Raw genomic sequence first — 26,454 nt, forward strand, 5'->3', positions numbered from 1 at the left:
TCTTACTGATCCCACAGAATTCTATCAGGGTTTCTCGAACAAGTATACTGCCATGTTTTCACGGATGCTGACCAGATCGTAATATCTCAAAGGAACATAAAAGCTCTGCCCATGACACTCAAGAGCTTTGCAGACATCAAGTACATTTGAAGTATAAAAGGCCTGAAGTCACACAACACCCCCACGTTGTAGTCCAACAGGTTTATATGGAATGATAAGCTTTCAGAACATATCCCCCTCATCAGGTCTACTTAACCTGACCAAAGGGGCTTTTCTCTAAATGCTTGAGATTTCAAATTAACCTGTTGGACTATAAACTGGTGCCATGGGACTTCTGACTGTGTCCACCCCAGTACAACACATGGCACCTCCACATAATTTGAAGAGTAGTCACTGTTCTCATGCAGAAATAATCATGGCAGGCAGGAAGCAAGTCCTCTGAAACACCAATTTGATAATGATCTGGAGAATCTATAATTTTGTGATGTTAACTGAAGTCAACATTGAACAGAAAAGCTCTTTTCTTGTTCTTCAAATTGACGCTTAGGTGAATGTTTACTTTCACTTGTGAAAACAGGTGTACCCTGTCTATCTTCTCTCCCACCTGTCCATTCCAGCCCTCCCACTGATCAATCCCCACCACTCCCTATCTGCACTCACCTATCACCATCCCGCCAACCTTCTCCAGCCCCATGCATCCTCTACTTATTTCCCAGCTCCCTTCTCCCTTGCCATTTTTGAAGGGTCCTGATCCAAAACGTCAACTTTCCTGCTCCTTTGATGTTGCCTGGCCTGCTGTGTTCCTCTAGCTCCATACTGTCTTGTATCTGACTCTAGCATCTGCAGTTGTTCTATCTCTGACAATGATTCACATTTTGTCCAAAAGACAGAAGCTCCAAGGCAGCTCAGGAAAATGATTGCCAAGATTTGTGCTCATGTCTCGGGAATAGGACTTAAGGCTACAACCCTCTGACTCAAAAGTAGGCATCCTAGCAATTGTATTTACAAGACATTTAATCCTAAGGTGGAAACAAATTGTCCACAATTCCTCATTGGATTTCATTTTTATTTGGATAGTTTTTATGTCCAACTCTAGAGTGCTGAGATCAGTTGTGGCACAGACTCTTATTATCCCTTTACTTTGACCAACTAATTCAGCATGGTGTGCATTGAAATTGGGAATTTATGGCTGATGAATGATGTGATTGTATTCATTCAAGAAAATAAATATTACATTTCATAATTCCCAGTCCTGTATACTTTTATATAACTCTAAGTATCACCATGATGTCTTTGTCACAAGTTACACCATAAGACACAGAAGTAGGCCATTCAGTCCATCAAGTCTGTCTGGCATTAAGAAGTTCATGTTAATCCTCAACTCTATTTCCCAGCCTTTTCAACATAATTCAATTTTCTTGCCGATTTAAAAATTTGTCAATAGCAGCCTTAAAATACTTACCACAGGGCTATAGAAGTTGCATTGCTACATGATCCCACAGATTCACCATCCTCTGAGGAAAAAAAAACGCATGCTTTTACTTCTAAGATTCTACCCTCTGGTCCTAGACCCTCCCAGAATGGAGAAACAACATCTCTACATCTACCCTGTCAAATCCTCTATGAATCTTCACTGTTTGAATAAAGTTGCCTCTCATTCTAAACTCCACTATAATAGCTTCTGGGTTCATAGAGGCATTACAGCACAGAACTGGCCATTTGTCTGATCAAGTTCTGAATTTCTGGTAGAAAAAAATGAAGCTAGTTTCATTCTCGACCCTTTTCCCAGAAGCCCACAATTTCTTTCCTTTCAGGCACTTTCAAAAGCCACAAATTAACCTACCTCTACTGCACTCTCAGGTAGTGCATTCTAGATCTGAATACCTCACACAGAAAAATAATCTTTTTCTCACATTATTTTGCTGGTCATTTTAAATTTCTGCCCTTTGGTTCTAATCGAGCCACCTATAGAGACATGGTTTTGCCTACTGACTCTGGCTAGTCTCCGGATTTCAAACATTTCTATCAAATACCATCAACCTTCTCTTCTCCACAGAGTGCAATGACAGTTTGTCCAAACTAACTTCTTGCATCCTTTCTAAAGGTTTATATCCTGAAGTAATAATACAGAAAACTGGCCAGAATATTCGAAACACAGAATGTTGGAAAAACTCAGTAGGTCTCAAAGCCTCTGTAGCGAGAGAAACTGAGTTAATGTCTCAAGTCCTGTAGGAGTCTTCTTAGAAGCCGCAGGGTTTCAAATTTCGGTTTCAGATTTTCAACATCTGAAGCATTTTGCTTTTATTCACAGTATTTGAATTTGGATCTAACCAAGGTTTCAAAAGGTTCCTTTATTTTAAAACTGTTCTGTTTCCTTATGCATTTATTTAAAAAGTCCAAGATCCCACATGGTGTATCTGCTTTCTCATCCTGGACTGCAACCTTCAATGGTTTGTACACGTATATCCAGAGTTGTCTCTGTTTCTACACCTACTTTAAACATTGTATTACTTTTTACCACCTCTTGGCTCAACTTTTTCCACATACAACTTTTTAGGCAAACAAACAGGCAATTAGCAATATTGCTTCAAAAGGAACAGATTGAGATCTAAAAAATTAATTCCTTACTGGGCAATATCAATTATTCTTCAAAAGCACAATATTAATTTTTGAAACATTATATGTTGGTCTGAAGATGAGAGGTGCACTATATAAGTAAATTTCTTTCTGTCACAGATTTTACTGTATTTGTGAAATTATATCTGGTGTTATTTTGATAAACATTGCAAAGTAAATTTACAATATCTTGATTCTCATTTTCCTTTACCTAGGCATGCAAACAAAGCAACCTTGCAATAATAGGAATGTAACAGTTATGGAGGGTCAGTCAGCTACATTACAATGTAGCTCTTCTGAAGATGCAAAGATAGCATTAGTTGAATGGAAGAAATCCAGCAACAAAACAAAACTTGCCGTGCACCATTCAAACTGTACACGTTATTCTGATGAACGAATAAAAATGGAAGTCAATCACCAATGTTCCACAATCTCAATTGAAGAAACTCTCAAATCAGATGAAGACTGGTACTTTTGTATATTTCAGACCTTTCCAAATGGAAAGCAAGATTGCAAAATATATTTGGAAGTAAAAGGTAAGTCAGAATTTTACAGCATTTCCTGTTTATAAACTATTTGAATGATAAAGTCTCTCTAAAAAATTTCATTTTTAATGTGATGAGCAAATAGCTGCAATGCTAGCTATTTTGAGAATCAGCTAATAGATTTTGAGAAACCCTGCTGTCACAATTTGCTTCAATATTTTAAAAAACGGTTTGCAGTTTTACCCATACCTTGTATGTCCTACGAAACTGTAATCACAAAGCATTAACAAACAGATACCAAGAATCTGAAACTTTGTTTCCACTGGAGCAAAAACGCCTCTGTAGGCACACATGGTTTAACAGTGAAAATAGCTGCATTGTGAAAAAGAGAGTCAATTTGTTGTGTGTTGGTGATAAGGTCTTCCAAATCAAGAACAATTGTAATTAGCCATGTTTGACATACAAAATTGCATTTAGTTCAGGTCATTGTTGCAATCTGGAAGTCTTCACATCAAACTAAAGCCTGAGCCCATGGTGTCTCACGTAGAAGAGGATGCAATTATACTGCATTTCACTGGGAGTTGGAATGGCGCATCCACAAAGGTTCCTGAGAAAAAGATGACATTGCATAGGAAGTCAGACCATACATGCCATCAGAGAACAACTGTTACACCTCAACTTAAACAACTTGTATTTATAAAGCACCTCCAAAATAAGAAAACGTTGCAAAGCCTTACACAGGGATAAAGAACAAAACATGAAACAATCCACTAATAAGGATGTTAGAATTAATGATTAGAAGCTTGGTCAGAAAGGTAGATTTTACGGAAGGTCTTAAAAAGGACAATAATGAGTTGGAGAGGATGACAATTTTAGGGAGGAAATTTAAGAACTTTAGGGTCAAGACAGTGAAAGTGCAGGGGACAAAGGCAGAGGATTATAATTAAGGATATTTAAGAACCAGTATTAGATGAATGTAGTCATGTCAGTGTTATTAGACTGAAGATTAGATTATAGGCAGGGGCAAGACCCTGGACGGATTAGCAAACAAATGAGAATGTTTTTTAAACAGAGTTTTAAAATTGCTTTAACAGGTGTCAGTGTGAACTTGTAAACACAGGAGTGAACAAGCTTCTGTGCATGTATCAACATGAGTGGTTACATTCTGATTGATCTCAAGTTAATAGAGGACAGAATGTGAGAGATCAGCCAAGTGTGCATGAGAATAGTTAAGTCTGGAGGAAACAAAAGCATGGAGGAGAATTTCAGCAGATGAGCAGCAGCAGAGCAAAATTGCAGAGGTGTAAATTAGTCATTTTAGTGATGGTGAAGGTATGACGCTGGAAGCTTGCTTTGGGATCAAATATGACTCCAAGGTTGCTAGCAACTTAGTTTAGTTAGGGAGAGTAATAACATTGGTGTTGAAGAAACTGACTATATAGGTGGAACTAAAGACAGCAACTTCAGGCTTCCTGAAAATTTTATCTAAGTAAGTTCATTTAGTATTATATGATGGAGAATGTTTCTGACAATTTAACGAGGCTGAGTGAGGTACAGAGGAATATGTCAGCATATATTGAAAGAATTGTGTTTTTGGATGAATGCAACCTCATCCAGCTAAATGATGATAGACAAGCAGAGAAGCATAGCATATCAATGGCTGCAAGTAGGCTGAGAAAGACAGGGAGAGATTGTTCACTTTATGGTACTGTGGCAGGAGCAGAAATCAGGTTGGAGCGATTTTGGATAGAATGGAAGTCAATTTGCTGAAGTGACAAGATAATTGAGCAGAGAAGAGTTTGTGATGAGGCAATATTTTGCAAATAAAGAGAAGCCAAGTTTTTCTTCAGGTGTCATAAAACAGCAGATTTGAGGTGGAGAGGAAGAAAATATCAGGAAAGAAAATGTTAGCAATATTGGTTAACGTAGGAGCTGCAGTATGATGTGATCAATATGTGTGAGAGTGAACATTTATAGGCTTTAATCACAGCCATCTGTAAGAGATGATAAGTGAGGACATTTCTAGAACTGCACATTTCTGGGCTCTAGCTCCATGTAATCTATCATCAATGTCATAGGTCCTCAAACACATGCCCAGCAGCTTTTCTTAAGATAAATGATTAACCCTTTATTCCATACCTTCTCCAAATACACTACAATTCTTCATTGAATCTCTTTTAACCATTATCACTCAACTCCCCACCACCCCACCCTGAAGCATTAATCACCAGTCTTCACAACACTCTTGGAGACTGAAGGACGTATAGGATGCATCTACTCCTTTGGTACTGTCTTGGGAGGTGAAAGCAAAGTGGAGTGAGCAGCTTTTTAAGCAAAGTGGCTCTTGGGCAATAAAGCAGTGAAGGACCAACCATGGAAATATGATGCAAGATGGAACCTTCTGGCACCAGAGGCAGTGGTATCGGTTCCACAATTGCTTTGATAGAATATCATTCTTCTTCAGCCAAGAACATTTCTTGAACTATCATGAAAGTAAAGGTCTTCATGACCAGAATCTGTGAGAATCTATTGATTAGCATGGTGGTCTGTTGGCGAGATGATAAATTAGATAATAGCTGGGTGTACAAAATACTTTTCCTGTGTACTGATCTTAATCTCAATTAAACTTTTGACTGGCTAGATATCGAAGGTTTCAGTTCCGCAGTTTTGTGGCTGTGCATTTCCAAGTTTTCTTTCAAAAGAGTATGATCATTTTGAAAGTGAACAAAAGACAAAGTGCACTTCATTTCTTTTTTCTTTACTTTGTCATAGGGTATGGGCATCAGTGGTGAGATAATAATTTACTTTGAACTGATTGACTTGCTCGGCCATTTCATAGGATAGATTGCTGTGGATCTGGAGACAAGTAACCCAGACCAAGAATGGAAGATTTCCTTCTCTAAAAACATGAGTGAACCAGATTTAGTTTTACGATGACTGATAATAGCTGTCAAGGTCATTTTAACTGAAACTAGGTTTTCCATTCCAGATTTATTAGTGGAGTTGAGTTGCTGTTGTTGGTTTTTAACACATGTCCCCAGAACATTAACCTGGATCTCTGGATGACCAGGCCACTAATATTACCACTATTAATGAAGATCTTTATACCAGGGTGACACACATGCATTATCTTGCCCCCAAAAAGTTCAGGGGAATCACACTGATAGACAAAGCTTTCAACCTCACTAGAAAAGGACCATTACTGGATATCATGCAGGGTCAAATTGGCCAAGTGTCTACAGAACAATGATCGCTGTATCATAAGGATTAACCTAATAATGCAACAGAACAAGGAACAATCTAATGTACAAACCTTAATTGGAAGTGCAACGTGACAGGATCTAATGAGGGTAAAGTAGAAGACGGATGGGAAAAGCTGTAACAAAACTGTAGAGGTAAGGAAAGGATAATAAGGTGAAGGAACCTTGGGTGACAGGACATTTGGAACACCTAGTCAAGAGGAAAAAGGAAGCTTACTTAAGGTTTAGGAAGCAAGGATCGGACAGGGCTCTAATGGTCTACTAAGGTAGCCAAGAAGGAACTGAAGAATGGACTTAGGACAGCTAGAAGGGTGTATGAGAAAACCTTGGCAGGTCGGATTAAGGAAAACCCCAAGGCATTCTATGCTCATGTTAGGTACAAAAAGATAGCCAGACTGAGGATAGGGCCAAACAGGGATAGTGGATGGAACTTGTGTGTGAAGTCAGAGGAGGTAGGGGAGGTCCTTATTGAATACTTTACTTTAGAATTCACCAGTGCGAGGGACCTTGATGTTTGTGAGGGCAGCATGAAACAGGCAAATATGCTCAAGCAGGTTGATGTCAGGGAGGTGGATATGCTAGAAATTTTGAAAAACATGAGCACAGCTAAGTCCCCTGGGCCAGATGGGATATACCCAAAGTTGTACAGGAAACAAGGGAAGAGATGACTGCACCTTTGGCGATGACCTAGGCATCTTCTCTGTCCACTGGAGTAGTACCAGATGATTTGGGGGTTGGAAAATGTCATTCCCTTGTTCAAGAAAGTGAATAGGGATAATCCTGGAAATTATAGACCAGTCAGTCTTACTTCTGTGATGGTCAAATTATTGGAGAGGATTCTGAGAGGTAGTTTTTATGATTATTTGGAAAAGCACAGTTTGATTAGAAATAGTCAGCATGGCTTTGTAAGTGACAGGTCATACCTCACATGCCTTAGTGAATTCTTTGAGGATGTGACAAAACACATTGATGAAGGCCGAGCAGTAGATGTGGTGAATATGGATTTTACCAATGCATTTAATTAGGCTCCACATGGTAGGCTCATTCAGAAAGTAAGGAGGCATGGTATTCAGGGAAATTTGGCTGTCTGGATACAAAACTGGCTCCCCAATAGAAGACAGAGGGTGGTGGTAGATAGTAAGTATTCAGTCTAGAGCTCAGTGACCAATGGTTTACTGCAGGGGATCTGTTCTGGGGCATCTGCTCTTTATGATCTTTATAAATGACTTGGGTGAGGAAGTGGAGGGGTGGGGTAGTAAATTTGCCAATGACACGAAGGTTGGAGGAGTTGTGGACAACATGGAGGGCTGTTGGAGGTTGCAATGGGACAGTGACAGGATGTAGAGCTGGGCAAAGTGGCAGATGAAATTCAACCCAAAAAAGTATGAAGTGATTCATTTTGGAAGAGTTTATCTAAATGCAGAATACAGGGTTAATGGCAGGATTCTCTGCAGCATGGAGGAACAGAGGGATCTTCGAGTCCACGTCTATAGATCTCTCAAAGTTGCTACCCAAGTTGATAGGGTTGTAAAGAAAGCGTATGGTGTGTTGGCTTTCATTGGCAGGGGAATTGAGTTTAAGAACCATGCAGCAGCTATATAAAAATCGGGTTAGACCACGCTTGGAATATTGTGTTCTGTTCTGGTTACCTCATTATAGGAAGAATGTGGAAGCTTTGGAGACGGTGTAGAGGAGATTTACCAGGATGCTGGTAAGGTCTTAGGTCTTATGAGGAAAGGTTGATGGAGCTAGGGCTTTTTTCGTTGGGGCAAAGAAGGATGAGGGGTGACTTGACAGAGGTATACAAGATGATGGAGAGGCATAGATAGAGTGGATAGTCAGAGAGTTTTTCCCAGGGCGGAAATGGCAATTATGAGGGGGCGTAATTTTAAAGTGATTGGAGGAAGCTAAGGGGGAGAGGTCAGAGGTAGATTCTTTACACAGAAAGTGGTAGGTGTATGGAATGTGCTGCCAGCAGTAGTAGTGGAGTCAGATACTTTAGAGACTTTTAAGCGACACTTAGATAGGCACATGGAGGATAGTAAAATGTAGGGTATGCAGGATAGATTGATCTTAGTAGGATAATAAATTGGCACAATATTGTGGGCTGAAGGGTCTGTGCTGTGCTGTACTGTACTGTTCTATGTTCCAAAAACAATCTTAATGGAAGGGATACTTTTCGTATAGGCTATTTCTTCAAGGGCACAAGGGAAACCAAACTAGGGCTCCAAGGATGACAAAGATTGGGAATATGATAAACCTAAGAGAGATGTGGCCAATGACAATGGATGACCGTGTAAGCTGGACCATAAGGGGAACAATAGGTTTAAATGAGAGAATTTGAGATGAAAGGACTCAAATGGATATTGTCTTCAGTGTAAATACCACTTTTTCCTAGTTAACAGTTCTGATCAAGAATCAAACCAAAACATTAACTCTGCTTCCTTCTCACAGATGGTGCCAGACCAGTTCAGCTTCTCCAGCTGTTTCTGTTCTTGTTTCAGATCTCCAGCACTCTCAGTTCTTGGTTTGACATTACTTGTGTCACAAACATCCAAGGCAGACAAACAAATAGGTTCTTGAGAAAAAGGGGTGTTAACAGAATTTGTTTGATTCAGTAAGTTGAAATTTTTGGGGCATCTAATGCAAACAGAAGGGGACTGTCTGGCAGAGAGATTATCTGAGACTCAACTCCTAGAAAACATACATAGGGAAAAATCAAGATGACATTGACAAACAACATTAAAACATGGAACGGCATCTCCTTGAGGTAGACATAGAGGGCAATGAGAATAGGGCTCCACGGAGAAGGACTATTTATATTGTGAAGGACGAGGATAGATGCAAGATAAGATATTGATGACGGATTAATTCTCTATGTAAGAACCAGGTCAAGTGGAGTGGGGAAAAAAAAAGGAAAGTGAAGAGTGAAATTAGACTAGGTCAGATAAAATGTGCAAATACACTAACAGTCAACAGAAAAAGGAAACCCAGAAATCTTCCACTGGCATAAAATAGCGGATAGTTAGGGGTACAATGCATCTTATTCAGGACACAAAAACTGTGGTTTCTTCATTAATAAACAGTAAATCGATGAAAAAAAACTAGTAAAATGCAGATTATACTTGAGTAATCTAACTAATTGACTGGATTAAGACCAAGAGAGAACTTTGTTGAATGCTGCCTTAAATCTATTTGAACAAAGTGCCACTTAAAAGGCAATTTAACTAGATTTTTAAATTAAATTAACTTAAATGACAGAAAGCAGCATTTCATGAAATAGTTTTTTTTCCCCAGACTGGCGGATGGTAGACTGTGGTGAACCAAAAAGAGCCAACTCAAAGGCATTTTCTGAAGAAGGGTCTCAACCCGAAACATCAGCTTTCCTGCTCCTAAGATGCTGCTTGGCCTGCTGTGTTCATCCAGCTGTATACCTTGATATCTCAGATTCTCCAGCATCAGCAGTTCCTACTATCTCTCTCAACACAAAGACAGCTTTTTCTTTCCTGTTGCTATGTATAAACAACTTGAATATTGCAACACACTACAATTTCAAAATTATCCAAAAGATACCAGATTTTAGAATGGCAAATGAGAGCGATGTGAACAACTACAACTGGACACAAGCCATCAGAACGGCCAGACAAGTGACAATTGGAATTTAGTACAGAAAAAGGTGAGGTGATGCATTTTAGCAGAAGGGATAGAGAGAAGCAATACAGATCATTAGCACAGTTAACAAAAGGGACCTGGACGTGCATGTGCACCAATTTTTAAAGTGGCAGAATATATCAAAAGAGAGGTTAATGGTTAAGGGATGCAGGAGGGATGTGATTAAAAATGTTTTTATACAACAAATGATAATGACCTGGAACTTGCTGCCCATGAAGGTGATCAATAGATTTCAAAGGAAAATTACATAGGCACTTGATTCTTGAAGAAAATAAACCTGCAGACAACAATGATAAATCAGAGAAATGGGACAAATTGGATTTGTTCATGCAGAGCCAACATTGATACAACAGGCAAATGAACTTCTCTGCGCCTAAATGACTGTGTGACATTTTAACTTGCAAGAACATTTCAGTTTAAACTAAGAATATCAGTCTTTGCTAATCTCTGAAATCTGTCATGTAACAACTGAGCATTTCTGGGGTTCACACCACAAATACATTCAAGGTTACTTAAACAGATCTCATAATTTTCTTGCTATCAAAGGCAGTAGTGAGGAGTTTTTTTAAAAAATTCATATCACCAACATTTACATCTTGCAGCTATTCTCTGTGAACATGCCACCACTATACAATTGCTTGCTAGGGACATTTTGTGTGGTTTGTGTGGTTCTCTTCCATATTTCAACATTAGCTTTCTGTTCTCATAGTTGGATGTTACATGGACAAAACCACAATTACATTCACAGGGCTAAAGGCCATTTTCTGTATTCTCTTTTAAGAGATCAAGAAATAAATTTTTTGGGTTATAATTGAAATAGGAAAGAAAACCAGAAAGAATGAAAAATAGTCTGCCCTACTGTCACTTTTTAAAAAAATCTACATTGTGGCAATAGATTAGGCTTCAATTTTGAAGTGTTTCCTGTGTGGTACTAGATTCTGTAAGTTTAAATGGAATTGACATTTATAGCTCCATGTGCACTGTTGTCCAAATGGCACTAAGACAAATTAGACATAGATTAGTTTTGCCGTTAGAACACAAAGGGGACATTTGAGTAGAGATATCAAAACATAGAGGTGTATGAACACAGCAGGCCAAGCAGCATCTTAGGAGCAGAAAAGCTGACATTTTGAGCCTAGACCCTTCATCAGATCTAGGCCCAAAATGTCAGCTTTCGTGCTCCTAAGATGCTGCTTGGCCTGCTGTGTTCATCCAGATCCACAACTTATTATCACGGATTCTCCAGCATCTGCAATTCCCATTATCTCTGATACATTTGAGTAGGGACTGTTTCCACTGTAGGTACCTTGAAAGAACTTGCCTGAAGTTTCTGTTTGCCTTCTGAACCTTCTGTCTTTACTGGCCTTGTTCGTATGAGTCAGTTTGAAAACTGTCATGTAACTGCTGAACATTTTTGAGGTTCACACCACAAATACATTTAGGATAACATAAACAGATCTCATAAATTTCATGCTATCAAAGGCAGTAGTGAGGAGTTTTTTTTTTAAATTCATTTGTGGGACGGGGATGAAACTGGCTGGGCCAGCATTTATTGCCCTTCCATACTTGTCCTTGAGAAGATGATGATGAGCTACCTTCTTGAACCGTCACAGTCTACGTGCTGAAGTTTGACCCACAATACCATTAGGGAGGGAATTCCAGGATTTTGACCCAGAGGCAGTTATGGAACAGCGATATATTTCCAAGTCAGGATGGAGGGAAACTTGAAGGTGTGGCATTCCCATCCATCTAGAAGGACAACAGCAGCAGAGATAAATGGTCATGGGCTTAGAAGATGCCAAATATCTTTGCTGAATTTCTGCACTGTATCATGTGTACACTACAGTAAACGAGTTGCTAAGATAGGAGTCTGGAGACCTTGAACAGAAATTTCTAAAAGTGGGAAACATGTTCTAAAGCTTGCTCCTCACTTGTTTTGGGAAGGTAGCATATCCTTCCCCAATTCCTCAATGTTTCAACACCTTCATATTCCATGAATCACTGATGACACATCCTCACTGCAACAATATTTCTGAGAGACTGTAAGTAGTATGTGGAGGCTTTTGGGTTTGAGGGAGATGGGACTGGATGAAGCAACTGGCATTGGTGGTGAAATGCATTTAATTTTCTGTTGTCCCCATGCGTGAAGGAGGAATAAAAAGAACTCTGATGTCATTTCCCTTTCCTTCTCTTCTTCATACTCCCTTGTGCTGGCAAAGAGGACAGTGTAAGCATTAACCTCTTGAATTTGAAGAGATGGAAACAAAGAGTAAATTGTTCTGTGAAGTGATTTAGCGGAATTCCAGGATAACTGTTTGATGATCAATTACTAAGTTGGTATTGACAGACTACTACTGATTTAGCCAATACCAACGGTAATCAGCCAAGCTGCAGGAAGATGCAAGAGCCGAGTGTTTTAATAGTAGTCTGAAATGGTCATTTAGTTTCAAATTGTCCTTTAAGAAGATGCAGTAAATGAAGGTAGGTAATAAGGCTAGCAGGAAGATTTGAAAAATCTAATGGTATGTGCTTTTGAAGTAGAGAAAGGTGTTTTAATATGTATAAATAACTAGTGAGAGGGGCGTTGGGCAACCATAGTGCGGTAAGTTGAGTTAGAGCTGTTCTGCAGCAGAATTTACTGTGAATAGTTATTACTGGCAAGTTGGAGTTGCAGGTAGACAGAACAGCAAAGGCAACGTTTGGTATGCTTGTCTTTATTGGCCACTGCATTGAATATAGGAGTTGGGATGTCATGTTGCAGCTGTACAGCACTTTGGTTAGGCCAGTTTTGGAATACTGCATGCAATTCTGGTCTCCCAGCCATAGGGAGGATGGTGTGAAACTTGAAAAGTTCAGAAAAGATTTAACAGGATGTTGCCAAGGTTGGAGGGTTTGATCTATAGGGAGAGGCTGAATAGATTGGTCTATTCTCCCTGGAGCAGATGACATAGACAGGTGACCTTAGAGGTTTATAAAATCATGAGGGGCATGGATAGGGTAAACAGACAAGGCCTTTACTCAGGGGTGGGGTAAGTCCAAAACTAGAGGGCATTGGTTTAAGGTGAGATGGGAAAGATTTAGAAGGAACTTTAAAAAGGGGCAACATTTTTATGTAGATGGTGATGTATGGAGTGAGCTGCCAGAGGAAGTGGCGGAGGCTGGTACAATCATAACATTTAAAAAGGTATCTGGATGGGTTATATGAACAGGAAGAGCTGCAGAACACTGGTCAAATGCTGGCAAATGGGACCAGATTTATTTTGGATATCTAGTCAGCATGGATGAGTTGGGCCAGAGGGTCTGTTTCCTTTTTAGAACATAGAACATAGAGCATAGAACAGTACAGCACAGAAAAGGCCCTGCAGCCCACTATGTTGTGCCGACCATTGATCCTCATGTATGCACCCTCAAATTTCTGTGACCATATACATGTCCAGCAGTCTCTTAAATGACCCCAATGACCTTGCTTCCACAACTGCTGCTGGCAACGCATTCCATGCTCTCACAACTCTCTGCGTAAAGAACCTGCCTCTGACATCCCCTCTATACTTTCCACCAACCAGCTTAAAACTATGACCCCTCGTGCTAGCCATTTCTGCCCTGGGAAATAGTCTCTGGCTATCAACTCTATCTATGCCTCTCATTATCTTGTATACCTCAATTAGGTCCCCTCTCCTCCTCCTTTTCTCCAATGAAAAGAGACCGAGCTCAGTCAACCTCTCTTCATAAGATAAGCCCTCCAGTCCAGGCAGCATCCTGGTAAACCTCCTCTGAACCCTCTCCAAAGCATCCACATCTTTCCTATAATAGGGCGCCCAGAACTGGACGCAGTATTCCAAGTGCGGTCTAACCAAAGTTTTATAGAGCTGCAACAAGATCTCACGACTCTTAAACTCAATCCCCCTGTTAATGAAAGCCAAAACACCATATGCTTTCTTAACAACCCTGTCCACTTGGGTGGCCATTTTAAGGGATCTATGTATCTGCACACCAAGATCCCTCTGTTCCTCCACGCTGCCAAGAATCCTATCCTTAATCCTGTACTCAGCTTTCAAATTCGACCTTCCAAAATGCATCACCTCGCATTTATCCAGGTTGAACTCCATCTGCCACCTCTCAGCCCATCTCTGCATCCTGTCAATGTCCCGCTGCAGCCTACAACAGCCCTCTACACTGTCAACGACACCTCCGACCTTTGTGTCGTCTGCAAACTTGCTGACCCATCCTTCAATTCCCTCGTCCAAGTCATTAATAAAAATTACAAACAGTAGAGGTCCAAGGACAGAGCCCTGTGGAACTCCACTCACCACTGACTTCCAGGCAGAATATTTTCCTTCTACTACCACTCGCTGTCTTCTGTTGGCCAGCCAATTCTGTATCCAAGCAGCTAAGTTCCCCTGTATCCCATTCCTCCTGACCTTCTGAATGAGCCTACCATGGGGAACCTTATCAAATGCCTTACTGAAGTCCATATACACCACATCCACAGCTCGACCCTCATCAATTTTTCTAGTCACTTCCTCAAAAAACTCGATAAGGTTTGTAAGGCATGACCTACCCCTCACAAAGCTGTGTTGACTGTATTTGATCAAGCCATGCACTTCCAGATGGTCATAAATCTTATCCCTCAGAATCCTTTCTAACACCTTGCAGACGACAGACGTGAGACTTACCGGTCTATAATTGCCGGGGATTTCCCTATTTCCTTTCTTGAAGAGAGGAATTACATTTGCCTCTCTTCAGTCCTCAGGTACGACTCCAGTGGAGAGCGAGGATGCAAAGATCTTCGCAAGTGGCGAAGCAATTGCATTTCTCGCTTCCCAAAGCAGCCGAGGACAAATCTGATCCGGGCCTGGCGACTTGTCAATCTTAATGTTTGACAAAATTTTCAGCACATCAGCTTCGTCTATCTCTATCCATTCCAGCATGCACACCTGCTCTTGAAAGGTTTCATTCACTACAAAGTTCGTTTCTTTCGTAAAGACAGAAGCAAAAAACTCATTTAGGGCTTCCCCTACCTCCTCAGGCTCCACACACAAGTTCCCTATGCTATCCCTGATCGGCCCTACTCTTTCTTTGATCATTCTCTTATTCCTCACATAAGTGTAAAATGCCTTTGTGTTTTCCCGGATTCCTTCTGCCAAGCCTTTCTCGTGCCCCCTCCTGGCTCTCCTCAGACCATTTTTGAGCTCCTTCCTTGCCTGCATGTAATCCTCTCTAGCTGAACTTGACCCTAGCTTCCTCCACCTTATGTAAGCTACCTTCTTCCTTTTCACTAGAAGCTCCACCGCTCTCGTCATCCAAGGTTCCTTAATCTTACCCCTTCTTGCCTGTCTCAGAGGGACATATTTACTCATCACTCCCAACAACTGTTCCTTAAACCGTCTCCACATGTCTATAGTTCCCTTACCATGGAACAACTGCTCCCAGTCCATGCTTCCTAACTCATGTCTAATCGCATCATAGTTTCCTCTTCCCCAATTAAATATCCTTCCATTTTGCCTAATCCTCTCCTTCTCCATAGCTATGTAGAATGTGAGGCAGTTATGGTCACTATCACCAAAATGCTCTCCCACCACAAGATCTGATACCTGCCCCGGCTCGTTTCCGAGCACCAAGTCTAGAATGGCCTCTCCCCTCGTCGGCCTGTCAACGTACTGCGTTAGGAAACCCTCCTGAACACACCTTACAAAAACAGCTCCATTCAAATCTTCTGCTCGAAGGAGGTTCCAATCAATATTAGGAAAGTTAAAGTCACCTATTACAACAACCCTACTGCGTCCACACTTTTCCAAAATCTGTCGACCTATGCTTTCTTCAATCTCCCTGCTGCTATTGGGGGGCCTGTAGTAAACCCCTAACGAGGTGACTACTCCCTTGCTGTTCCTAATTTCCACCCATACTGACTCAGTAGGCAGATCTTCCTCGGCAAAGGAAGCTTCTGTTTTATATACCTCTATGATCCTTTAAAGAGAGTGCGAAGGGGCACTGGTGTCCTGAGCGGGCAATGGACAAAACTAAGAAAAAGTCCATTGTATAAACTTTCAGGCTCAAATAAATCCTTAAAATTAGTGCAACACTGTCCCTCAAGATGGAAAATAAGGCAATAGCATGGGAATGGTTAGGTGTTATTGCCATCTTAGGTGTCTAGGTTGAACAGTTTAGAAGGGTAAAAAGGTCACCTGGGTTATAATAAAAGTCTCATTAATGTCACATGTTGCAAAAATTGTCATTTTGACTTATCAAAACAAGCCACCTTGTACAAGTCTTGCAATATAGCCACTGTTACTATTGTCCCTTTTAAAAATAAAAGTTCTGTTTTAACGTTAGTACAAAGATTTAAAGTTCTGCTCTTTGAGCTATTGAACATTCATTTAAACAGTTGGCAACGTATACGCAGTGTTTCTGATGCAATCTTAGCGCAATGATTACAAGCCACATCCTACGCGTTACAATGAAAGGCAGGATATTTGTACCAGAATTCTGAAAAGGCCAGTTAAGGTCAGAAAATACTTTGGGTAAACTGTTTCAGTATCTAATTTAAACATGAATACACATAAAAGACAGCAGTTCCACTGACTGCAACAAAATTATCAATGATTTAAATTTATAACATTGGCCACTATGGAATATTTAAGTCAAAAACAAATTATGTACATTTGAGCAATTCCTTCAATTTCTGTAATGCTTACGCTATCAAACTTTGTTGATGAAACTTGAATTGTCAACTATGCAGCATGCTTGAATCTGACCCAGAAATTTTTGGTTAAAATCCCTCACTAGAGACCATAGGCATACTGTTGGCTGACAATTCAGTGCAAAACTGATGGTCTGCAGCACTGTTGAAGGTGCTCTATTTGGGTACAACAATAAACCAAGACCACTGTCATCTCGTGCGAATAAAAATTACAGGGAAATGTTTGCAGACAAGTAGAGATGCTTTCACTATTTTCCCCACACCACACACCCAGTGTCCTTGTCAATATTTATTTGTCAACTAACAATACTACAACAGATGACCTGATCATCAAATGTTTGTGGGATTTTACTATGTTCATGTTGGCAACCATATTTCCTACAATGCAACCATTATTATGCCTCAAACCACTTCATTGACTGTAAAATACTTTGGAATATCATAGGCCATGAAAAATCCTATGATTAAACATTTCACCTTTTTAAAATACCTATCATTGAACCATTAAACTCTCCACCTCATTATGAGTAGTAGTGTGCATATCACCTAATGGAGGCAGGAAACAGCAGCACTGTTGGGAACAGTGCAAATAACTTCATTAATATCAAAAGTTATTGCATTTTGAAAACTAACAAAACAAAATTCCAATGGAAGGTAAATCACAATGTGATTTTCAAACCCTTTAAGCACTCTTTATAAGACTGTTACTAACTTCAGTTGCAGGTCCAAATTGTCATGTGATATGATATCAAGTCTTTTTGACATAGATTATTTTGCTAATTTTCAAATCCAACCAAATACCAAGCTACTCCTGCTTCAAAGGATCTCAAGATGGTCTATGCTGCCAATACTGCTCTTTTTTGGGCCATTAGCAGATACCAGTCTAAGGCTGGAAGGAATATGGAAGGAGGACTTCACTTCTTCAATTGCCTTGTTATATTTACACATCCACATTGGCTCATGTAAGCAGATAAAGGTCATCCAAAAAGGTTCAACATAGGTGTAAAATTTCATACATTTTTTTCATGGCAGTTGAAGGACATATTGGTTTTGTGTTTAATTCACGGGCCAGTAACCAAAGAGATCTTATTCCAAAAACATGGAATTTAAATAAAATAAAAACTAAATCCTTCATAATTAACAACATTTTACCAATGTTTATCCATTAGATATTTACAGAAGAGAATTTTAGCTTGTTGCAAGGCTCTTGCTTCAACCATTCAATTCGAAACCCACTGTGCACTGTACTCTTTTGCTTTGTTTTTAAAACAGTCAAGATGTGGGAAATTCTGACTGGCTAGGTTATTGCCCAGAGAAGATGAGTTTTGGACTCTTTTGACACGTTAGTATGTTAGCCTTCAATGTTCCCACAATCTTAACTGACCACCACCCCACCATGCTAATATACTGGCTTCTAATGATGTCCTTTCTCCTCAGTCAAGACATCCACCTCAGCATCTGTATCACTTTAGAAATCAACCTTTGCTTTTTCACTTCTTGATGCTGCCAAAGATTCTGCACTGGATAACAAGACTGACCTCCAGCTGTCCCTTTTCATTTCAGTGATACACTTCTATTATGTAATACTCTGCTCAACTACTTAAGTTATTCCAGAACTAATCTGTCACTCAATTTGCATTTCCACATCTAGCTCCAATCATTTCTGACTCCAGATAGTTGACTCTAATGACTTTATCCTAGACTTTGCACAATCTTCATGCCTTTACCACGAGTTTCTTCCCTAGCCTTAAACTGAATCTATATATTGAGTCTTTGGGCTACTGACCTTCATTCCCTGTCTTCCTGTGCTTTTCCCCACTTCTCAGAACATTCAGTCCTGTTTTTATTAACTCTATCACGAAGCTCAACGTCATCTACAGACATCAGCAACTATGTCACTTCCTGTTTCACTTGCTTAGTTAGAACATCCATGATCAAGAGGAAAGGGCCCAGTGTCTATCTTTGTAATCATCCAAAATTGAGTTTCAAACTCAGCCTCTCCTCAATACGTTGTACTCTAGCCTGGCACCTGTGTTTTAATAGTCATAAGTACTTCTCAGTGACTCCATGAATTCTGGCACCTCGCCAGATTTCTTCCTGAGGCATCAAGTTATCAGAAGATTTCTCCAGATCAATTAAAACAAATCTGTTTTGCATTGGTGTTCTAATATTTCACAATCTCTGGTCTCACAACAAAACAAAAGTAACTTTCTCAACTATTTAATTAAATTCAGTCTTAGTTTTACTTGTTGGATTAGGATGTTAGTGTGAAACATCAAACTCCCAAGTCCATGGAGTTCTTAGCTCAAAGCCACTTTCCTACTGCACCCTTATTTCTACTTTGTCAAAGAAGTCAGTGGTATGAGATTTAAATTGTTTTTTAAAGTAAAGGAAATGCTGCACCAACATGATTGCACTGTCATGGAAATTTAGTTCTTCAGTACAGTATACAAGATCCAGTTACTAGCTGAAAAAAAAACTTAGTTTTCTGGTCATGCACGTGGCATTGAGAGACTATTCTGTGCCAGTTCTGTTGGATTTGGGCAGCATGCAAACATGGTGTTCCCACTGATTCATCTGATTGCAGTGAAGCTGAGAGAGAATTCCTTACTGCTGATCATCTCTTGTGCCCTCAGCAAGAGCCAGAAGAATGCTGTGCTGCAGTCAGCCTGCTTCCTTTAAAGGCAATCTGCAATGAATAATGTTTTGCTAATTAGTAAATAAAACAACAGGACAGAGAAAGGGTTCCATGATGATGGACGTAGCTCTGGAGGCATGAGTTGTTGAGATGAGTGAGAGGAGAGATGCTAGGTGTTCACAACATGCCAAGGCCTTCAGGGACCAGCCTCAAGGGGGAGTGAAGCAACTGGCTAGATGGTCTATTCCCACAGTCTGGACACAAAGGGCCGGCAGCAATACTACAAGTCTGACAACCTCATGTCAGAGGTCACATCTGCACATGACCACCAAAACCTCAGGTTGCTCAAATACACCGAAGTCTCCATATTCACCCAGCAGCAGCTCCTGGTACACAGGACTTATGCTTAACATCCCAAATTAGATTCACCCGCACAAAACTAGTGTAACCAGCCTGATACCCAGCTCTTGCAGCCATCCAGCTGTGGCAAATGCATCACCTAGACACATGCCACACAGTCATTGTGTGTTCTCACTCTCCTGCAGGACAAAGTGACACATTCTAGAAAGGAGCAAAGCAGGGCCAGCAGGGGATCAGGGCATCCTGAGCCTAGTACAGGAGATGACTCAGCAACACAGGTCAACGGCAATAAAGCCTGTTTTATCCACTATCTTCAAGATTACGATGATAGCCCTGTCTATTGCCCTTCTGAACTCTCAACTCCTCCTCATTCTGCTACCTGGCATGTTGAATGTAACTAATGATAGCGTGACTATGGGACACTTGTTCCCACACTGTCCCATTTCTTTGAGACAAATCATCTTCACTGAGTTGCTGATTTCAGACATCCAGCTCTAAGTGGCAGTGCGCATTAATCAGAGCTTACATGCTCTGCCCTGTCCAACTTTCGTACTGCTGATTCAAAAGTTACTTTCTCCGTTACCCTCATATGCTGCAGCCTTGTTGTGAGTTATATCTTAGTGACTGCATCTTTAAAACACCTCCTCTTGATATCTGTTATACCCGTTGATCCCATGTTGCAAAGTCTTATACTCCATGTTAGCTCTGGATCACCAATTACTAGAATTATGCTTCACAGTTGAAAACAGAAAACCTAATGCAAGGCCAGACACTGATGTGTCTAAGAATGTAATGTTTGTACAGAATAGTTATTGTAATAAATGTGTTGAATTCTTCAATATCATAACACTTACACCCAGTTTATGTTGTACAAGACAACATAAGCTTTGAAGCATCAGATAAAATAACCTGGTGGCAAAATCAGATCATGCTAGCAGAGACTACATTTAAATACTGCAATTTCTTCGTGGTAGACATTTGAAAACTAATTGAAGACTCGTAGGAAAATAGCTCTGGCCAATAGAGAATTCAAAACGATCAGCAATTTCTTAAAATACAGACATCTGTAGAGATCTATAAATAGCGCACCAATAAGTCAGGCCTCACTTCTGGTTGACTAGAGTGTAAGTTCTTTCAGGATACAAGAAGCTTCTAAGAATGACTTCTGTAAAAATGCGAAGTCTGAAGTTGCAAAGGCAAACAAAACCAATGACAGATTTCTACTACTGCTACAATGGTGAGTACTCCATATTCTTCTGTTTCTTAAGAAAGAAACATACGATGGACTGCTTGTTGATTTTTAAAAGCAAAGGCAGGCAAACTGACTTGGGGAGATTTGGAGCTAAACCTGCAAGAAAATACAGTTTAAAAGCAAAGTTTTTTTTAGAAACTTGAAAGTCTTTAACTGTTCCATTTTCATACTTTCAGAAAATGGAACCAAGCCCACTCCCAATTGGCACAAGTGGCAACTGCAGGTTGCTACCACAAACATGCAATTCTTAAGGGAACATGGGATCAACGGGTATAACAGATATCAATTTAAGAGCAGTGGAGCAACAGTTTTAATTCTTCGAGGCCATTAAAGAATTGATAGCAAGGAAAGAATAAAAGGAAAACCAAACAAAAATAGGGGAAAAAGGACAGGAGAAACAAAAAAAATCTTCTCCTCTGAAACAAAAATCAAAGTCCTGCAAATATAAATGGAAACTAAATTTTATTTTAGATTGTGCATCCTGTGAGACCCTTATTGCAAAATTAACATGATCTGGAAAATTCCAGAAAAATCAACTCAATGTAAGAATTATCTTCAGGATTAATAAGCTCTAAGTCATCTCATGCAGAAGTAATTCCAAGAGGCTTTTGTTCAGGTTGCCAGAAAATGTTGTATCCAGGTGCACAAGTGTCACCTTTCTGCAGGGGAACTATTAGATAGATTAATTAAGTTAGTCAACATGCCCACACCAATTGAAGTCTTTAGAAGGACAACAAAAAGGTCATACCATTGACACATTGCTTGAGCATGTATAAAAGGTATGAAGCCATAGTGGCAAACAAAAATTACAAGCTTTAGGTGCAGCCAACATTTTTTTTTGTTATATTCAGCAAATCACACTAAACAAACAAAATCAGGCCCAGATGCTGCTTGTTACCTACCCAAAAGCTATCCATTTTATCTTAGTATCTAAAAAATATCTGGTATCAAGGAACATCGGGCACAATTGTGCAGGAAATCTGGTTCCAACACCCAAACATTGTCCCAAAGCAAAACTTCAGGTGATCAATAAAATGGAACAACACTTCAACACTTCAACACTGGCAGCAAGGAAAGTTTTAAGAGGACATACAAATGTAAGCACTTCACTGAGTTTCAGAGTGAGCCAAGTGATAAGTATGGTTCAGAAGATTATGAAGCTGTACATATTGTTAATCTCACATGCCACTGATATGGCATAAGGCAAACAGAAGCTTTCAAATATCATACGTCCTGAAAATATTGATGACACGCACAAAGCTAAAATCGACACAGGGGATAGTGCCAACATTTGCAGTTTTCCATCCTGCAGGAAATTCTCTGTGGCAGACAATTCCACAGACTTACCACTCTCTCTGTGAAGAAATTAGCCATCTTATTTCTAAATGGCCTATCCCATCTCCTTTGATAGTGACATTTAATTCTAGACTTCCTTTCATTGGGAACACTTTTCTTTCACTTACCCTCTCTAGTCCCATTAGAAATTTATAGGCTTCTATGAGACTCTCCCATCTCTGTCTTTTAAACTCTCAAATACAGAGAACAATTTTTATTCACAGGGATTTATTGTGAAGCCTGCCATGGTGGGATTTGAACTCAAGCTCCCCAAATCATTACCAGTCCAGTGACATTACCACTGCCCAACTATCCCAAAACTAACTTTTAGTTTAAGCCTTAACAAAATTTCTGTTCATGTAATGTTTACTGCTTTGGACATTGCACTGGAGGAGATCACTTACAATCTAGTATGGATGACTTCTAGCCCTATGCTATACTGCCCTAGCCTTTGGAGTGGCAGGACCTGCTTTTGAAAACATATTCAGTCAAAAGCATTAGGGGAAATCCTAAATCATTACACATTTATTCACCTACAGTTTAACTAGAACTAACAAAAAAATTGATTAATTTTGCTCAAAATTAATTTTTGTAAAGCAAATCAAATTCACTTGGTGGAATTTAAATAAAAACTTGATCATGTTAAAAATTATGTATATTGAAACCAAGGCTGAATTCAAGTTTTTTAAAAAATTACAATATTACTTAGTAACAAAGTGTGAAGCTGGATGAACACAGCAGGCCAAGCAGCTTCTTAGGAGCACAAAAGCTGACGTTTCGGGCCTTGCCGCTAGGTTCCCCACATATGAAAACTAGACATAGCACCTATTCTCCACTTCCTAGCATAAAGACAGTTCAGGTTACTGACAGTATTCTCTGATGGCGAAATGAAAATGTGGTAGGTATTACAGAACAGACCAGATTTTCTGCTAGTTAGACAGTCATTATGCCAGAGGATAAGAGTTGTACATGGACACTTTGCAGAATTGCAGTCGTAGCAGCACTGAGTGGGGACAATGCAGTCTGAGTGAGCACTCTCCCCTCAGTGCAGGTCAACTTATGTCCCAAAACTCTGGGCAGCCTTATCTATGAAAACTGATCAAAGAATCAGCAAAACCAGATGACATCTTTATGACAGCAGTAGAGATTTGAATTTACATTCATGTTGGAGTTCTCCAAAGAAAATTAGCTGCAGCCTTCATGAAAATAAACATTGGATGATATTTGATATTTTTTTCTTTATTCATTCATGGTATGGTGTTGTTGCTGGCCAAGCAGCATTTATTGCCCATCCCTAATTGCCTGGAGTGCAGTTAAGAGTCAACTACATTGCTGTGTGTCTGGAGTCACACGTAGGCCAGACCAAGTAAGATTGGGAGTTCCTTTCCAAAAGGACATTAGTGAACCACCTGAGATTTTCCTGACAATTGACAATGGATTCATGGTCATCATTAGATCCTTAATTCCTTATATTTATTGAATTCAAATCTCACCATCTGCTATGGTGGGATTCGAACCCGGGTCCCCAGAACATTATCCGAGTATCTGAATTAACAGTCCAGCGATAATACCATTAGGCTATCACCTCCCCAGCGCCCACCCTGCCGATTGGGCAATAGGAAAACTTTATTTCTATTTATTTGTAATCTGTTTGGAAAGCCTCAATTTGAAATAATTTCTGAAAGAATGTACAGGGAGATTAGAACAGCTTTGTTTACCGACAGGAACTTTTGTCAGTGGAAGTAATTGAAACAGAAACATTTACCTCATTTTGAGGATGGTGCTGTTAAACATTTGAAAGAATACAAGGTATAGGTTATGGGATAGCAGCAGAACAGTGGAATTAGTTTTAAGTTGTATGGAAGGAACACAGACATAATAAAGCTGAATAACTTGCATTTGTACTACAAAACTCTGGTTCTCTAATATTGTCATATTTGACCTTTCACACAATGTATTGCAAAAAATACAGGCCTTTTGTGGAGACAGAAACAATAATAACCTTTCCAGTTTGATAATCGCTTCTGCCAACCAAAAGAGGATTAGATTTAAAAAAATGCTTTTTGTGCTGCAGACAAAGAGGGAAGGAGGATAATTGGAACAATTATTGGAACAAGATGACAAGTTGCTCAGAACAAAAGGCAGAGGAAGTGAAAAATTGTAATATAGAAGTAATATAAACACATAATATGTGTCAACAGTAGAGTGAGAGATGTTCCAGGTGAAGACAAGAGAGGGATGGAAATCAGAAACAAAATTGATTATTTTTTCCAATCCTGGTGAAGGTAAGAAAGCAGGTGATATCATTGATAATAAGGTGTACAGCTGGATGAACACAACAGGTCAAGCAGCATCAGATGATATCATTAATGTCCGGGAGAGGGAGCCCAAGTAGGATTAGAACAAGTAGTATCTCACATAGCCCACAAAATAACAGGCCTAAGTGGGACCCATGTCGCTACCTGTTTATGTACCATTTACTTCGAGAAAGAAAGACTTGTGTTAAGGGGGAAATTGTTGAAAGTGAGATTAAGCTGAACAACAGTTCAGCTGTCCTTTCAAGGAAGGAGAGGAGAGCCTTCAGAGACAGGACGTTCTGCTGGATGATGGATATGCAGATGGATCGTATGCCAATCACGAAGGGGTGATTGAGACCTTGAAACTGTAAACTGTAAACTGTGGAACTGACAAAGTATCAAAAGAATCATGACTATAACAGAGAAGAGATCAAACGAAGAAACTTTTTTTTTTCCTCTCTTCATTCAGTCGGTTTGAAACCGAGTTTCTCCGGCACCTTCTGTTTTTCTTTCAGCTCTCCAGAATCCACAGCACATCATTTTATATAGAATAAATTTCTCAGCATCACTGACATTTACCTGTTCTAAATTCACTGAAACACCAAAAATAATTGAAATATGTCTTTCTATAATCGAACAAGATGTTTTGCCTCTGGAACATTGATAAGATGAATAATTCAAGTAATTCAATAGTACATTGTGTTCTTGACAGGTAGGTAGTATAATTTTTGAAGTGACTTTTACTTTACCAGACATCAATTCCAATGTTTGCAAAGGACTTAGACCGATGATTATTCTAAAGATACACCTTGAAAGGGACATAGGAAACCCTCATGTAAATGATATTTCTAACCATTGAGGTGTGTGCACTTTTTTCACAATGACATAACTGCAGCACAATTCACCACATACAAACTCAGCTCCATAAACAAATCCCAGTTTTCGCTTGTTTCTTTGGAATAATACCAAGACACTTTATTGTAGATCTTTAATCAGTAAGATGTTTATCATGTTGGATTTGATAAAGCAGACACTGGCTTTGATCATAGCACTACAGCTTCAATATTGAATTGTATCCGCGCAGGAATAACATTATTTCAGTTAATAAACCTTATTCTAGTTAATGTTAAATCCTAATCTTCACTTTGAAATTTACACCATTAACCTCCATTTCAGGTTCTGTTTTAATATTACTTAAACATCTGAAATAAATATCAAAGGTGAAAACTCTCCCTCACTCTGGAGATGGTAAAGAACATGATAGGAAGGACAAATAATTGGGTGATTGGTCCTTAGACAGATACCCACACCCTTCTCACAATCTTAATGATTAAATGATGAGCGAGGAGGTTCACTGGGGAATTTTCCATTTCATCAAAGGCACTTTAGTATTCATTTAACAGCCTCTTCACAGCTTTAGCTTGCCACTCACCTGATTATCTGCCTGGAAGGTAAGAAAAGTGGTTGGTCCCCCAACTAGAGAATCAGGACAATCTGCTGCCAGGTAAGCTGGCATCTCCAATTGCCCCAGTAATGGAGCAGTGAAAGAAGGCTGCTGAAAGCAATTGCCTTCATTACTTGCCTTTCCGCCTGTCCAACCCTCAGAAGTGAAAGAAAAAGACTCACCTTAGTGCTGTTGGATCTCCTGAAGACTCGGCAGCAATTATCAATCTGTAGGACCCAAAAGCAGCTGGTTTGTTTCTGCCAGGAAACTGCTGGCTGAGAAGCTCATATGTCAACTTTCAACAAGCTGATCTGAGCGTGATCCAATAAGCTATTGCAGTAGTAGGAGCAGTGAGTCAGTCAATACCGGAGACTCCACCCCGACACAGACAACAAATT

The 26,454-nt window shown here is 39.7% G+C and overlaps 1 protein-coding gene across 1 annotated transcript in view; it reads left to right on the top strand.

Annotated features, from left to right (window-relative positions):
- LOC125456799 (uncharacterized) overlaps positions 1–26,454 on the top strand; it is a 167,043-nt gene that overhangs the window by 134,908 nt on the left and 5,681 nt on the right. Inside the window, exon 7 of the mRNA XM_048540206.2 lies at positions 2,832–3,152. Within this exon, the coding sequence (XP_048396163.1) occupies positions 2,832–3,152 (321 nt within the window). The remainder of the gene's footprint in view (positions 1–2,831; positions 3,153–26,454) is intronic.

This window comes from Stegostoma tigrinum, chromosome 12, assembly GCF_030684315.1.
Source record: "Stegostoma tigrinum isolate sSteTig4 chromosome 12, sSteTig4.hap1, whole genome shotgun sequence".
In the NCBI taxonomy this organism is placed as follows: Eukaryota; Metazoa; Chordata; class Chondrichthyes; order Orectolobiformes; family Stegostomatidae; genus Stegostoma; species Stegostoma tigrinum.